Source organism: Phoxinus phoxinus (genome assembly GCF_949152265.1).
Source record: "Phoxinus phoxinus genome assembly, chromosome: 22".
Lineage (NCBI taxonomy): Eukaryota > Metazoa > Chordata > Actinopteri > Cypriniformes > Leuciscidae > Phoxinus > Phoxinus phoxinus.
This window is the reverse complement of record NC_136897.1, coordinates 4,021,561-4,037,063: the sequence shown is the minus strand read 5'-3', so window position 1 is coordinate 4,037,063 and position 15,503 is coordinate 4,021,561. Positions and strand designations below refer to the sequence as shown.

The 15,503-nt window shown below is 38.7% G+C and overlaps 1 protein-coding gene across 4 annotated transcripts in view; it reads right to left on the bottom strand.

Moving 5' to 3' along the window:
- Positions 1-6,607: 6,607 nt before the first annotated feature.
- kif21b (kinesin family member 21B) overlaps positions 6,608-15,503 on the bottom strand; it is an 86,612-nt gene continuing 77,716 nt past the window's right edge. For 3 of the 4 annotated variants that reach the window (XM_079597693.1, XM_079597696.1, XM_079597692.1), the window contains 3 exons: positions 13,754-13,953; positions 11,715-11,849; positions 7,808-7,938 (listed from right to left, as the gene is read on the bottom strand). In XM_079597693.1, coding sequence (XP_079453819.1) covers positions 11,750-11,849; positions 13,754-13,953 — 300 coding nt within the window. In that variant the 3' untranslated portion in view covers positions 7,808-7,938; positions 11,715-11,749. Of the gene's footprint in view, positions 7,939-11,714; positions 11,850-13,753; positions 13,954-15,503 lie in introns of all 4 variants that reach the window. The other variant, XM_079597694.1, reaches the window with a different exon arrangement.

The window sequence follows — 15,503 nt, the reverse complement described above, 5'->3', positions numbered from 1 at the left end:
CTCGGGGATGACAAAGGTATGAACTGCCCCGCTGAATTTTGATGGACGATACTCAAACTGAATTCTGTACTCCTTTTCCAGATATATTTTGAAGACCTTTCCAGGTGTCTAGATATTCCACTAGGGGATCAGTCTCTCGAGACATACCTCTGGTGTTGCGTGTAGCAGGATTTCAGTGCCCTGAAGCGACTGATTGGCAGGAGAAAACAGATTTATATTTTCTACAGAACATGTGAGAGGAAGCAAACTTGACAGGGGCGCAACGTTTTCAGGCGGACACTGCGATTTGCGTTAGCTGGAAACCGATACGTCCCGAAGCATGCAAGGCGCCGGGAAGCATACATCCATTTCCTGAGGGCTCCGCGGAGGAGCGAGATGTTGTTTAACATCGTCGAGCGCGACCTCCCCACTGTCGTCCATCTCTTTAAGGAGGTTAGCCTGGTATGTCTGCATAATCCCCATCGTATGCAGGCATGCACCAGCCCGACCCGCCGCCATATATCTCTTGCCCACCAAAGCCGATGTAGTACGGCAGGGTTTGGAGGGCAGCGCCGGAGCCTTTAGGGATGACACAGCGTCAGGTAAAAGATAAGATGCCAGTGTCTCTTGCACCCGTGGCATCACCCCATAGCCGTTCTCTTTCGGGCCCAAAATAGATTAATAAATATGGACATTCGGGCTCGACAAATGTGACGAGAACGGCTTATTCCATGATCTCGACACCTCGGTGTGTGAACGAAAGCGTTCTGAGGGGCAGCAGATCACAGTTTGCAGAGACAGCACCCTCGAGCGCTGCCTGTGCATGCTCCACTCCCTAACACATTACACAGAGCGAGTGTATGTCACCCTCGCTCATACAGCGTGGGCAAGGGGACGCACACGGTCTGTAGACTCTAGGCAACATAGAACGCTTGCTGAAGACCAGAAGCTGACACTGTCTCTGACGTCTCTTAATAGCTTCCGCTACGCCGTCACATGCGACTAGTTCCACACAGGCTTCAGAAGAGTCACGCTGAAGGCGTTCCCCATAGTGTCGTCTTTCGATGCAATGAGAGTTCCCTCGAAAGGGAACAATAAACACGGCAAGATTCAAACCTTGAAAAGAAAAGAAAAATGACGGTCAATAATATTGGGGATTGAGGTGCGTGAGCTGAAGCTAAAGAGCGAGTTAACACCAGTAAACTGAAGTGCTTTGCTAAACTATTATAATTTATGTCATTTTAATCATGGTAAAACTAACTTATGAACTACCCAAATACATCACTGAAATACTGTCACATGGGTTTGGAAGGACCTGAGGTGAACTATGAAGATTGCATTGAGGGCCGGAGGGTGTGATGGAGGATGTTTGTGAACGGTCTGAAAGAGATCCTACCATTCTACAGCCGTATCGCCTCAATCACGTTGATGCCACTCGTCCATCATCATCCCTTCGTCCTCCCGAGGAAAGGAAGACAAGCACAGCCTCGCCAGTTAATGATGATGATTTACACGTGGAATGAAGATGTATGACTGGCGTTTAAATTGCGTTGGTTTTCCGGAAAGCTTCATCTCCCTATGCGCTCTGTAACAACATCAGGGCCCGGCGCAGATCGGCTGAGTCAGTGTTCAAACAACAGTCAATATAAAGTTGTTACAAATACGTTTTTGTCACCGCAAAATGCTTTTGCAAGTTCAAAATTCGACATTTTCAGAGACATCCGCTGGGAAGCAGAAACCTCGATCAATCTCTACTAGAAATGTCACATCCGAGTCTTTTGTCACCATTAGCCAGGAAAATATCACAGTTGCGGTGATGAATAACTAAGGTTTTTCCCCTCAAACATGGTCCATGTTATGAACAGCAGACATTATTTGTATCATCTGCGACATGAACATCACGAAAACAGTCATTAACATCGCAACATTACAATGTTATTTTATTCATTAACTAAAGATATTCACTTCCATTAAAAAAATTATGAAAAATCTGGAAACTGCAAGGATGCAATATATTGACCAAAAATGGCAGTAAAGACATTTCGCTAAAATACAGATCAAGCCAGGATTAGGCCTTAGTTCAATTAGGACATTTAAGTTGCTTTAATAAACGTGCCTTAGAAAAAAACATCACTGGTGTGAATCTTGAGACAAAACAATGGCATTGATATCATTTAAGACCAGTTGCTTTCAGTTAAAACAGCTCAAACATGCATTTTAGACTGGGACTATCTTAAGCCTGGTCTGTGAAACTGGGGGAGAGAAAGTTACTAAAGATTTCTGTTTCAAATAAATGACCTTTATAGTCACCAAAAGATTCATCACGGTTTCTACACACATACTGTATTAACCTGCACAACTGTTTTCAACATAATAATAAGACATGTTGGTAACACTTTACTTAAAGCCTTTATGTATAATGAATTATAAATGTATTTATAATGTCATGCATAATACATTATATCTCTTCATAAATAATTCAAACCAATGTGAAAATGCATTATATTTTCAGACCCTTGTTACATTTGAAATTGGTTGTTTGATGTGTTTTAATGCTTTATACTCTCATGAGAACATACAATGCATTATAAGGTGAATTACAAGGCATAAATATGCATTAAAGTTACTTTTATAATGCTTTATATATCAAGGTGTTAAGTAAAGTGTCACTGAAATGTCCATCAAATCATGATATTAGAATGATTTCTAAAGGATCATGTGACACTGAAAACTGGAGTAATGATGCTGAAAATTCAGCTTTGATCACAGGAATAAATGACATTTTATAATATATTAAATAGAAAACAGTTATTTAAAACTGCAATAATATTTTACAATATTAAGGTTTTTTTTCTGTGTTTTTAAACTAATAAATGCCTTCTTTCAAAAACATACAAGATAACCTTGCCAACCCCACATTTTTCAATGCGTTTATGTGGTTTCCACATAAATATTCATATATTGTTATGAATTAGAAGAATGCACTAATTTTTAATGGCTGACAATTGATAAAAAAATCTATAAAATACTATACATACATATATATATATATATACATATACAATTGATTTGCATACACTTTTCATAATTTTTTTCACTCTTGATTACGGTGTGAAATGTGGCCTGCTGTTTTCATGAGATTCACCCTGTAGTCTGACGTGTGTGATGACAGCAAGCCAGTGATTGTATATTGTATATGGACAGATCATATCTGCAGGCTCATCACAGACAGGAAACGGGCAGGAACTCGACCGTAATTCTATCCCAGAGATAAACAGCAAGAAAACAGCACAAGATCACTCAGAACAAACTCTAGCTACGAGTAAAAAAGAAAATGCACAAATGATTTCATTTTTTAAATATTTTTTTATATTTATTTTCCTGGAGGAATGCTTGAACCGTCATTAAATAAAACCTGTACAGTATTTACAGTCAGATATTTTACACCCAGTTTGGTCGCATGCACATTTAACAAACAGAAAGAAAGTCTGTACAAACATTTACATTCCTTGGGAGGAGTGCGTGCGATGAAAGGCACCGTGAGCGCAGTTGGTATCCGCCCCGCCACACTTCACCTGATCAATAAACCGTTCAGTCCAGCCTTTCATTTCAGCCTCTTTTTCTCTATTACTTAAATGTCTTTTCTAATCTGCGTATTAACTGTATACCTGGGTTGCCAGGTAACTAGAAAGCACCCATTCAAACAGATTTCTCCAAAAAATTCATTTAAAAGCAGCGTTTTGCGACGGCACACGCTGAAAGTGAGGTAAGGCGTCAGGCGTATTGCAGTGTGGCCCGTAAGGCAGCCGGGACGTCACCTTTGGCATTACAGTGGGGCAAAGCCTCAGGTTAACGCTACGCTGATCAATAGACACAATCTCCCCTGTACAGAAAAGCTTTCCTGACAGATTCTATACAGATCTAGAAGCTTATAAAGCATGTCCATGCCATGCATCACTGGCCTAGAATATCAAATATAAGCAACTGTAAAGCTACATCACTAAACGTACCCCCGTAAACTACTGCTGTGAAGCTGAACGCGCAAGAAAGATAAAGCCCAAAAACTTCAGATACATCGAAAATGTTAGACTGTCTTTAAGCCGGGAACGTGGAATTGCAGGCCAATGACTGGCATGGCTGGAAGAGCGTCGAGTAGTTAAGGTTGTAACTGTCAATCCTCAGCTGCAGCTGTGAGCTTGTAAACCAATGAGCTTCCAGACACAACGGAGAGAGAGAGAGAGAGAGAGAGAGAGAGAGAGAGAGAGAGAGAGAGAGAGAGAGAGAGAGAGAGAGAGAGAGAGAGGAAATCATCCGTGTGGACGACGTGTAATGGAACTGTATTCGTAAACCAATTTCACAGTCTTTAAGTCCTAGCAATACTGAGCACATTTTGACAAGTTCCTTTCCCAAAGCATATTACAGTTCTACCAAAAAAAAAATGCTTCAAAATGGTATTCAAAACAATGCTTTTTCATTTCTAAAATGAAATGAGTAAAAGACGCACAGTCTTTTGTTATCTCACTAATGAGGGGCACTTATTACAAAAGGGTTGAGCCTGTGATAGGATGCATTATTAGAATAGTACAAACACCATTTCTAAACCTCAATCGTTGAAAACAACAGAATGAATTGTGGAAATTGTACGTACAATGATGTGTGGAAATTGTTGCACTTTTGCAAACATTCGTTAAGCTCATGTTTCCAGAATGAGGCTGTTGTATGTTTTACTTGAACCATAACCAGTATAAATCTACAATTTTGCAAAGTGATTAATTGGGGCGGGGGTGCAAGAGATTATTTAAACTACATTATTTAAACCAAACTTTGGCAACGCGTTTGACGCCCGTTTTGATCTCACTTTAAGAACAAAACAGACGCATTTTTAAAAAAAGATGCAAGCTGGTATAAAGCAGCATTTCTCACAGTTTTGAAAACAAAATTCTTTGAAGTAGATTCTCTGATCATTATTTAATACATTTGGCTTTGTTATGAAAGACTTCACAGAAAAGGTCCAAAAACTGTTCTTTTTATGAGCGCATCGCTCAGTTTCAAAGGACAAAAATTGATAATTTGGTCAAAAACAGCTTATATTGTTAATAGTTCCCCGTTCTAGAACGGCAAACTCGCATATAATCTTAATGAGGAAGAGATGCTATCTTAATGACGCTGCAGTACACACTACTGTCCAATCTAAAACTGTGTGTATGGCAGAAATCTATTAACCTAAAAGCTAAGGAAGTCTCAACTGCATTCTTCCTCATGAATATGCATGCATGTAAATGAGCTTTACATTATGCAAATGACTCCAGTCTAAAGATTCATCCGTAGAAACTCATTGTAGTGGCTTTGAATGACTGACAGCAGCTATGCCACATCACGGTGTATTTGAAAATAGGAAAATATACAGATCATAAAGGGTAACTTGCAAATTTGATCAAATCTCTTGTCGTAGCTTGGGAATCCCGCAGCGCTTGATGTGCGATTCTCCGTGCAGTGGGTCGTTCATCAGATAAAGCACATCCCTGTCGACGGGAAATAGGAGCTTCTCGTGTACACGACTGCGTTCAGGTGGGGAATTGCCGAAGGCCGCCCAAAAAATCTCTGTGATAGATGTGTTTCATTAAAAAAGACTGTAAATCTGGGAAAGCCAGGGAAGGGAGTGGCGTGTGGCACAGCAAGATTGATGGCGTAAAAATAAACAAAGTTGCATGTGTTCTACCAAGACAAGCTCGCAGACGCCCACAAACCCCCATCAGGCACGGCAGAGGAGGCGGCTTCCAGCTTCATTTAACAGGGTGTGAAACTCCGAGAAGGACTGGAAAACACACGGCCTGATCTGACCTACTTTAGCACGGCTGCTTTCATCGTGGAGGCTCGTACGGGAGTGAGAAACATCAATGGCTGATGTTCTTCTTAGAATGATTTTACATCTTATTAGGGCGGTTAAAGGGATAGATCACCTGAATATTTGAATCCTGTAATACTTTATTGTCGTTCCAAACTCTTTCTTCAATGGAACACAAAAGGAGAAGTTTAGAAGATTGTTCCAGCTGTTGTAATGACAATGAATGGAAAGAATTACTAAAAGTAGTCCACTATATTCCAAGTCTTCATGCCTGTCTGACAGATTTGCAAGAGAAACACACTAAAGTCATTATGGATGTGAGACTTCTTTAAATGGCACATTTGAATACACATGGACAAGAATCAGAGGAGAAACAGATTCTTTTTTTATTGAGTAACTAATTTAATTTTAAGTAAAAAAATTGACTGTTTGGCTTCAAAAGACTGAATATAGAAGACCAAATTTATATATTAAATATATAATATATAATATTATATATTTTAATATTATATATTATACTGGTTTATTTTTCTCAATTTTTGGAGCTCAAAAGCTGCACCCCATGTAGCGTCATTCACTCTAAAAAATACTGGGTTGTTTTAACCCAATCTTGGGTCAAATATGGACAAACCCAGCCATTGGGTTACATTTTTTAATTAAATTTTTGATCCAACGTTTGGGTTTGTCCATATTTGACCCAAAAATTAGGTTAAAACAACCCAGCATTTTTTAGAGTGCCATTTGAACGATCCAGTACATTTCTCGTTTTAAGTTCCACTGAAGAAAGGAAGTCAAAAGTTTTTATTTTTGAGTGAACTATCCCTTAAAAAAAAACATAACATGGACCAGGCAGGCATGAGCACCTGAAAGAAAATATCAAAAGGCGTTGTGCAAATTCTCGTAACACTTCTGTTTTAAAGTGTTATAGAGGGTAGGCATAATATAGACAAATATAGGGCTAACAAAATGACCAAATAACATCAACAATCCAGTGTTAGATTGTCTGAAATTCGGTTTGTCGTACCAGGACTGTGTCCAGCTACACGAAACAAAGCCTTCTGAATCCTTTTCTACTGTCCTCAGGGGATCATTGCCTTCGATCACATGCAGGAAACATCTAATTCTGCCTAGAGCTGCCTGCAAACGTCACCAAACTCTACAGTTTACCGTCTACAGTCTACAGTCCCCCGAAGAGATGGGCTTATTACCCTCAAAATGCCCACTCAGCAGACTCTGAGTCCTGCTGGACACTTCTGAGACCTCGGTTCACACATCTAGAAGACAATAAAGAAGTGCAAGAAACCAGAATCAGTGAAGGTTTCACACACAAAATCGAACTTTACACCTGAGGTAGAAAACATAAAATTCACAGCAGGATGGAGCGAACGAGGTTAAAAGCAAAGGAAGCCTATCGGAAGAGGGCTGTACAAATGTTTAAGGAAGCCATTAGTTATTTTAAATGTTCAGAGAAACCCCCTGAAGAGGAAGGCATCGGAAAACGTGGTGGTCAATACTATTGCACAATGTTTTAAGGGAACGTGGGACTGGGATTGACGGCAACTCTGCACCTGCTCAACCTCAGAAAACACAAAATCTTCCGGATACTGAAAAGAAGTGATTCAGTTTCTGGAAATAGGTCAAGGCTAAAGTCATATGGCTTTCTAAGAATCAAAAAAAAAAGTTTCCAGTTTCCTTGACATGATAAATATTCAGAAGTAAAATCAGCAGCTACAGATCTCAAGAACTTGTTTTCGTTTAGACAGGAAGTGCAGAAGGACACTTCATTGTACAGATTATACAGTTTCGGCATCACCAAAATGGCACCTTAAAACATCCAGAAGAAAGCAAGCGCAGTTCCTCAGACGATCGTGTTTCTCGGATGCGGATGAAAGAGTTGCGTGTCCTCTAAAGCAGACGGCTGTGTCTCATCTTGAAACTGGCCTTCTGGATTGAGACGGCTGACCCCTGGCCTTCTTCCCAAGGTCGGTTTCGGACACCTAAAGTTGTGGTGTCCAATTAGCCCAAAAAGGCAGCATCGATAACAATCTTTCCAAAAGGAGGATCTTCACCTTTTCTTCCCCATCTTCGGATTCCAAATCTTCACTCTCATGTCACTGTGGGATGGAAGAAACAAACATAAAATGAGAGGTGGAGGAGATGCATAAGGCCAATAATCAGAAAGACAGAGAATCTTCAGACTGAAGAGACGGCACAGACATCAAAACCCAGAGTTCACAAAGGGAACCGCCACACGAGTCCCCGCTCAGCTCACCAATTAGGCGCATGAACTGCTTTATCCCAATAAAAATCAAAACCCTGCTGTGTGAAGCAGCCCACAGAACCACACGCTCGCATCTCAACTAACACACCGCGTCTCGGAAGAAGAAGATGAGTTCTGAATCGCAGCGGGATGCAAATGAACGAGTCATTAGGTTGGGATAAAGTTCAAATAAGTGCATATTTATAAAGATGTCATTATTTTTCTAGAAAAAAAACTGATTCATTCACTTGAGATCATTTAATATATATATTAGCGCACTCAAAACTCTAAATTAACGCGTTAACACAGGCAATTCATTTGTTCAGTTTAACACGTTAAATGCGTAATATTTAACGTAATTAATGCATTATCTAAGAAGGATTAATCTATATGTCATTTATCATTTATGCAGTGAAGACTGAAGTGTTTGATAAATATTAAATTTCTGTATATTTCATACCTGTTAGACGTATCTAGGTTACATGGGTCAAAACTCAAAAACAAAGAAAACGGTAAGACTGGCCTTCTTTCATAAAAAGATGCTATTAAACAAATATTTTAAATATAACTACTGTCTTTGTAATTTGGAGATTAAATGTGAAATTATTACAATAAAATAAAAATATATTAAAACCTTTAATGTTCAGTTTTATTAATCAAAATGAATTCAGATTAATTTCAGAAAAATTAATGTGCGATTAATTAGTTATTTTTTTTATCGATTGACAAGATATACATATATATATATATATATACTGTGTGTGTGTTTCCAGAAAGAAAGAAAAAATCACTTGATAAGCAAATTTACGTAAAATATTAGGATAGAGTTTTGAAGTTAAAAGGATGAAGTAAAAACAAAAAAAGTGTATATTTATAGTATATTTTTTAATCATTATTCCCCATTCTGAATTCTGAAAAGTTGTGTTATGTTATGTTTTTTTTTTTTTTTTGGTGTACATACACTTATGATTCTTTAAGTCATTTGGTTATTAGGTGTCCTTTTGGATTCTCAAAGTGTCCTTTTTATGAAAGAGAAAAAAAAATGTGTATGCCTACCTTGAAAAAAAGCTTGCACAGAATTTGTTTGAGAATTATCCTTCAATCTGATAGATTGCTAGATATAGTAAACGATGATGACTAAATGGACGTATGGTGTATGGTTAATTTCCCAAAAAGTATGCGATTAATCTCACAAAAGGATGCGATTAATTGCAATTATATACTGTATATATAATTGCAATTAATCTCACCCTTTTGTGAGATATATATATATATACAGTATATATATATAAATTAATGAAAAATGTTTCACAAGAATGTTTTAGCCTATATTTCTAACATGCACATGTCTTGCTAACATCACTTTGGCTTTATGCGAACACATGACCAGCTGAAAACAACAATCCTGCAGTGGATCCTGGTAAAGCAGGGCGATGGTATGATGTATCTTGTGGTACCTAGACCTTAACTTGAACCAATTAAAAGGATTTACGCCACCGGTGTTCAACACAATTGAAGGTGCAATAAGTTTTTATTGCTCTCTGAAAGACAAGAACACTGAAATGGGGAAAAACAACACGGAGTTTAATTAGCGCAATTCTTCTTTACTGGGCCAAAGCGAAAGAGCCGAGGGAAAGTTCTGTGGAATCACACATCTGAGAAGCTGGCCTGTGAAACGAAACTGGTGCAAAGTACGAGAGGGCTGGAGACCGACGGAAGAAGCACACAGAGAGGGATGATGTACAACTGACAGAGTGAGAAATAATTGACAACAACCAAATGACGCAGCCGAGCCGTGTAGTTTGCTCTCAGACATCGTGCAGCTCACGTCCCCTCGAGCGCATTCGCTCAGCTCGTCTTTAAACTTCAGGAACGGTCACGCCTTTGCTCCAGTGTCTGCCAGAATACAACTCCGCTTGACCAGCAGTGTTACAGACGGCCCGGTCAACCCACTCAACCAGGAGTAAACGGCCTAGTCGCTTCAATATACTGAGGAGTCAGATTCATGTTAGAGAGAAAATAATAAAAATAACATATTTACTGATTTTCATATAGATACTTACACAAAATTGTGTCTTTTATGCTGATATATTACAATAAATATTAAATTATTATAAATTGTGGAAAAATTACTAATTTTAAACAGATTCGTCACATCATAAACAAAATGATTTGGGTAACACTTTACAATAAGGTTTCATTAGTTAACATGAACAATACTTCTACAGCATTTATTTAATTAGTTAATTTCAACATTTACTAATACATAATTAAAATATTTACAAAATTGTTAGCATTAGTTAATACACTGTGAAATAGCATGAACGATCAATCGATTTATTAACTGACATTAACAAGGATTAATAAATACTGTAACAAATGTATTGCTCATTGTTAGTTATTAACTAATGAATCTTGTAGTAAAGTGTTGCCATGATTTGAATAGAATTCACTGATGGGTGAGAGCTCTTGTTCACAACATTGTTCAAATGTTTACAAAATGATGGGAAATTGTGCATTTGAATGCAGAGCGAGTGTTATTATCTGTCACTTTGAAGGACTGGGTTAAACATTTCCCGTCTACCTCTAATAATATCTGTCAGTAAAATATTGTAAAGCTTCTATGTGATATTTATATCACAAGACCTTCTGTAGCAACAGCTCCTTCATTTTTACAAAGCACTGTGTTGTAGTTTCTTGTTTTTTTCTTCTTGTTTTCTTCTTGTTTTTCTTTTTGTTCCGCTCCAGCAATGTGAAGACGACACCACAACTGCTCACAGTGACTTAATGAACAACATCTCATGAATTATTCCAGTGGAATACACTTGGAAACTCGCGTCCTCTCCCTAAATCCTCACTTATGTATCTCTCTTGGTCTATTTTAAATTTTCAGGGGGGGGGGGGGGATTTAAAGTCAACATGACATCAAAATGGACAATTCTCAAATTTTTTATGGAATATTTCAGTATTTATTATAAATGATTTATCCATGCACATATATTTTTTTAATTCATATGCCTCATAATCTTGAATCAGAATAACTTCCTCTTGCAGCATCTCTTCTCTGATGACGAGGGCGGGGCAACCTGTCACTCACATGAGCTCCACCAATCACAAGCCACAACCATCCAATCAAAACTCACGGGCAAAAGCCCCGCCCTACATTTTGACTTGTTCCAGAAGCCGTTTCTCTCGGATATACATCCCAATAGGGAAGAAAAGACTTGTGCAACTTCCGTTTCATGCTGACTTTAAAACTTTACAAGCTCCCCTTGTCTTTACATTTACACTAATTTAAAAAAAAATTCGGTTGAAATGTTTGCACACTTTCTGAATATAACAACCCTCGCATATGCAAGTAATTCTTCACTCTGTGCGACTAAATAATGTCTATCATTAGCCATTGGCTGATACATTCTTAAGATTTTTACTTGAAGTTCTGGAAGATTGTTTTATGTGCAATACGCATCTGATAACCATAGGCACACTGAGGCTGAAACGACCACTTTCATGTGGTAATATGCTGTTGTGCGAGTTTCAGCGAAGGACTTGACAGAGGGAAAAGGGAAAAGAGGAGAGAAGTACTGAAGCAGAGAGACATAAGAAGATGAGCTAGAGAAAGGACAGTACCAGAGGGAAGCAGGCAGGAGGTGGTTAGTGGAGGCTCATGGGAGGCTGGTGGCCCGGCCCTTGATGGCCAGGACCCGACGGGGCAGACAGGGCGTGAGCCCGGGGACATAACTCCACAACTTCACACGACAGTCACTGCAGTTATGAAGGCATGAGAGAGAGAGAGATGAAGGAACAGGAGAGCCGTTAATGAAGAACAGTCAAACAATCCCACAATCCCCTGCCTGCCCTGCACCATCTGCTCTACAAACCAGCACCCCGAAATGCACAAAAGTAGGTCTTAACAACATATTAGTCTGAGTGAACATTTCTAAGTAGTCTACTGTCTGGAAAAAAAGACGTCACAAGAGAGTACGAGACTGAACAGTGTCACAGAAACAGACGAGCAACACGTAACGGACTCGTTGAGCTGATGACCCATTTAGCGCCGTAAATAACTGCTTATATTATCATTTCAAAATTACCATATTTAAAACCTGTTCTCTTCATCTTGTGTTCCCAATGCACCTGAGAACTTTCTGCTAATTTGGGAAGTTCAACCTACGAACAGGGTCTTTCGAACTAACAATTCGTCTTTTAGATCAATGTATTTCCACACATTACGTGACATTTAAATTCTTTAAACTAGGCGTGTACAATATGTATCGTCTACCGTAATATCGTAATTGTTGTTTTAATGATGTGAAGGCAGTCATTTTGTCTTGAGAGCATGCTTTCATTGCATGATGTAGTCTAGTTGAAAGCAGTAACAATCACCCTAAATTCAATATATGGGTGCAAAACTGCCTCTGTATGAGTTTGTCTTATATTTCTATAATATAATATAAAATGCTGTGTCTGAACATGCCTACTTCTATATTATATAGTAAACAGTATCTAAACCTACTACTTCAAGCGAGTCTGAAGTGTGCATTCAATGGACACTTTACGATCCCATGAGGCCACAGGAGAGGATTTGTGACTGGAGGTAATGCAACGCAACTGATGTCGTGGGTCACATGACAATGACAACATGGCAGATGCCAAATTGCATTCATACTACCCACATTCATACTATATAGAATTTTTTTTTAATGGTCAAAGTAAAGGTTTCAAAGGTTTAAAGTGCATTTCAAACCAAATGTAGTACCCTACTATATACTCCTGCTGTTCCTAAACGCCTCCACTTTCCAATAATACCACTTACAGTTGACCGTGGAATATCTAGCAGGGATGAAATTTCACGAAGTGATTTATTGCAATGGTGCATCCTGTCACAGTACCACACTTGAATTCACTGAGCTCTTCAGACCCATCTTTTCACTAATGTTTGTAAACGCAGACTGCATGGCTAGATGCTTGATTTTATACAGCCGTGGCAATGGGTCTGATTGAAACTATTGAATTCAATAATTAAGAGGCGTGTCCCAATACTTTTGTCCAGATAGCGCAGTTCCAAGCAAAGCCACAGCAGAACTGTAGTGCATCTCTGAGTAACACACAGCAGTGGTTCGGTCCCCATCCATTCATGCTCAGCTCATAAAGCCAGCCACTTGATTTGCTCCTGAACGAATCAGCTTTGAACAAATCGGTTGAATAAATGATTGAGTTTCATCACATCTTGTGTTCACCCCAAGCGCGAAGTGTATATTCGCATCGCGTTACTCGCTCTAGATTACTCGCGGGATGTTTCTTGTTTTCCGCATCACTCGCACGAATAAAAACATTGTGCGAAAAGGAGCCTCTTCACACACATCATCAACAACAACAACAAAATTTCTAAGCGGCATGCGAATTTTCCACTCGAGTCGAAATTTTTTGAGGCAAATATCGAGCATCCCAGCGCGAATTTGCGTCTATGCATTGATTTTGAATGTAATCTACTTGCGCAAATAATTAAAATCGTGTTTGGTGTGAACACGCCATTAGTGTTCAAGTCTGAAAATGTGTGCTTCTTTTGCAGACCAGTCCACTAAAAGACTGAAAGAACCGAACACACAACATTGTGCATGAGTTGCGTATCACTACTAATGTATCTTCTTCCTGCATGAGCTACGTACCTGGAGGCAGTAAAGATCTGTTTGGAATTAGTGCAGATGGCATTGATGGGACTGTCATGGCCCTTAATCTCTCCGATGGGCGTGAAGTTGTCCACGTTCCACACTTTGAGCATTCCCGCCCTGCAGGCGCTGAGGAGCATGGGCCGCCCGGGAACAAACGCCAGAGCACACACCCAATCCTTGTGCGCATTTGGGATTTGCTGTGGAGAAATAAGAAACATTCGATTTTTAGACCACCTCTCCTCTATAAAAGCACAAAGTCCCTCCAGCGGAGTTATTCTCTATATCATATGTGTCACTGTTTCTGAACTCCCTGAAACGCCTCCATTGTAGTCTTGAGTTTGTCACAAACATGTCACAGTATTCCTCATTTAAATAATTCATATGCAAAAAAAGGTCTGGTTGAGTTAGTTAGTGCGTTGAAACTGGTGGTTATGGAAAGGGGCGGGACATTTCTCAAACACACTCGAAGCGCTTGTCCAATCACAGCACACTGATCCAGCCGACCAATCAGAGCACATTGTGTTTTTCAAAGGGAGGGGCTTCATAGAGACAGGAACTAAACAGAGCGTTACTGACAGACTGGGAAGAGAGGAGCCGCAACAATGGAGAATATGCAGACCTGAAATTTCCTCAAAGAAAAAAATATCTCTCAAATATTTATATAAGCTATACAGGGAACCCCAGTTATTACATCATTATAATATTAAAGGTTAAAGTGAATTGATTTGTAGGCTACCGGTACGTACATTTAAATTACACATAAGGAAGTTTTTATAATAACGTTATAATACATTTTTAATTACATAATTATTTTTCGACAATTTTTTTTATATATAAACATTTAAATCGTGGCTGTCATAAAATGGATTTATTGAAACACATTAATTGAAGAACAGGTCAAATTATAATGAATATGCAATATAGTGCATATATTCAGCAAAATGCTCATCTCTAAGTTCATTTTTCTAGCTGACTAACAATTCATAAATGCTGATGAATGGCTTTTCTGAGGTAAATGTGACGTAATGTAACGTTATATGACATTGTTTACCAGCCGTTTTATTGACACCTGTGGTTGAAACACAGATTGAACGATTACATGTGATGTACAGATTTCAGTTGTACTTTATCTTTCAACATACCTTCTGATGTTCATTGATGTTTATTATAACTAGTTAAGCAGAAGAGATGACCCCAAAAACAAAATCAAGACTTTGAAAACCGCCTCTTTAACTCAGTTTAGGGGTTAACCTCAGCTAAAGTAAAAGTGACAGCAAGCACCACTAATAATAAGACTACAAATGAGTTCAACAAACTAGCCAAATTAAAATTTAAACAAGCCTCAGAGTAATTGGTAAGGGATAATGTATAACGTGGCGGTTGTTATAGCGAATACAACCCCGACAGGCTGATTAGGACTTGAATTAGGTCTTGAATAAGCCTGAAGGGGTTGTATTCGCTATAACAACCGACCTCGTACTACATTATCCCGCTTATTACATGGCTACCTACCAAATAGATCAATAATTTGACACAAAATATTGATTTAAAAAGAAGTTTATTGATTTAAAAACGATTGAATTGCTTCCGCTAAAGAACACCGTGTTCATGGCAACGCTCTGTTTTTCATGGCAACGGTGTGTTATCCTTAGCAGCGGTGTGTTATCAAGAAATAACAGACCGCATTCTACATTAGAATTCAACCAAGCCATGTAATAAACATAGATATAAATATAAAATGAAATTT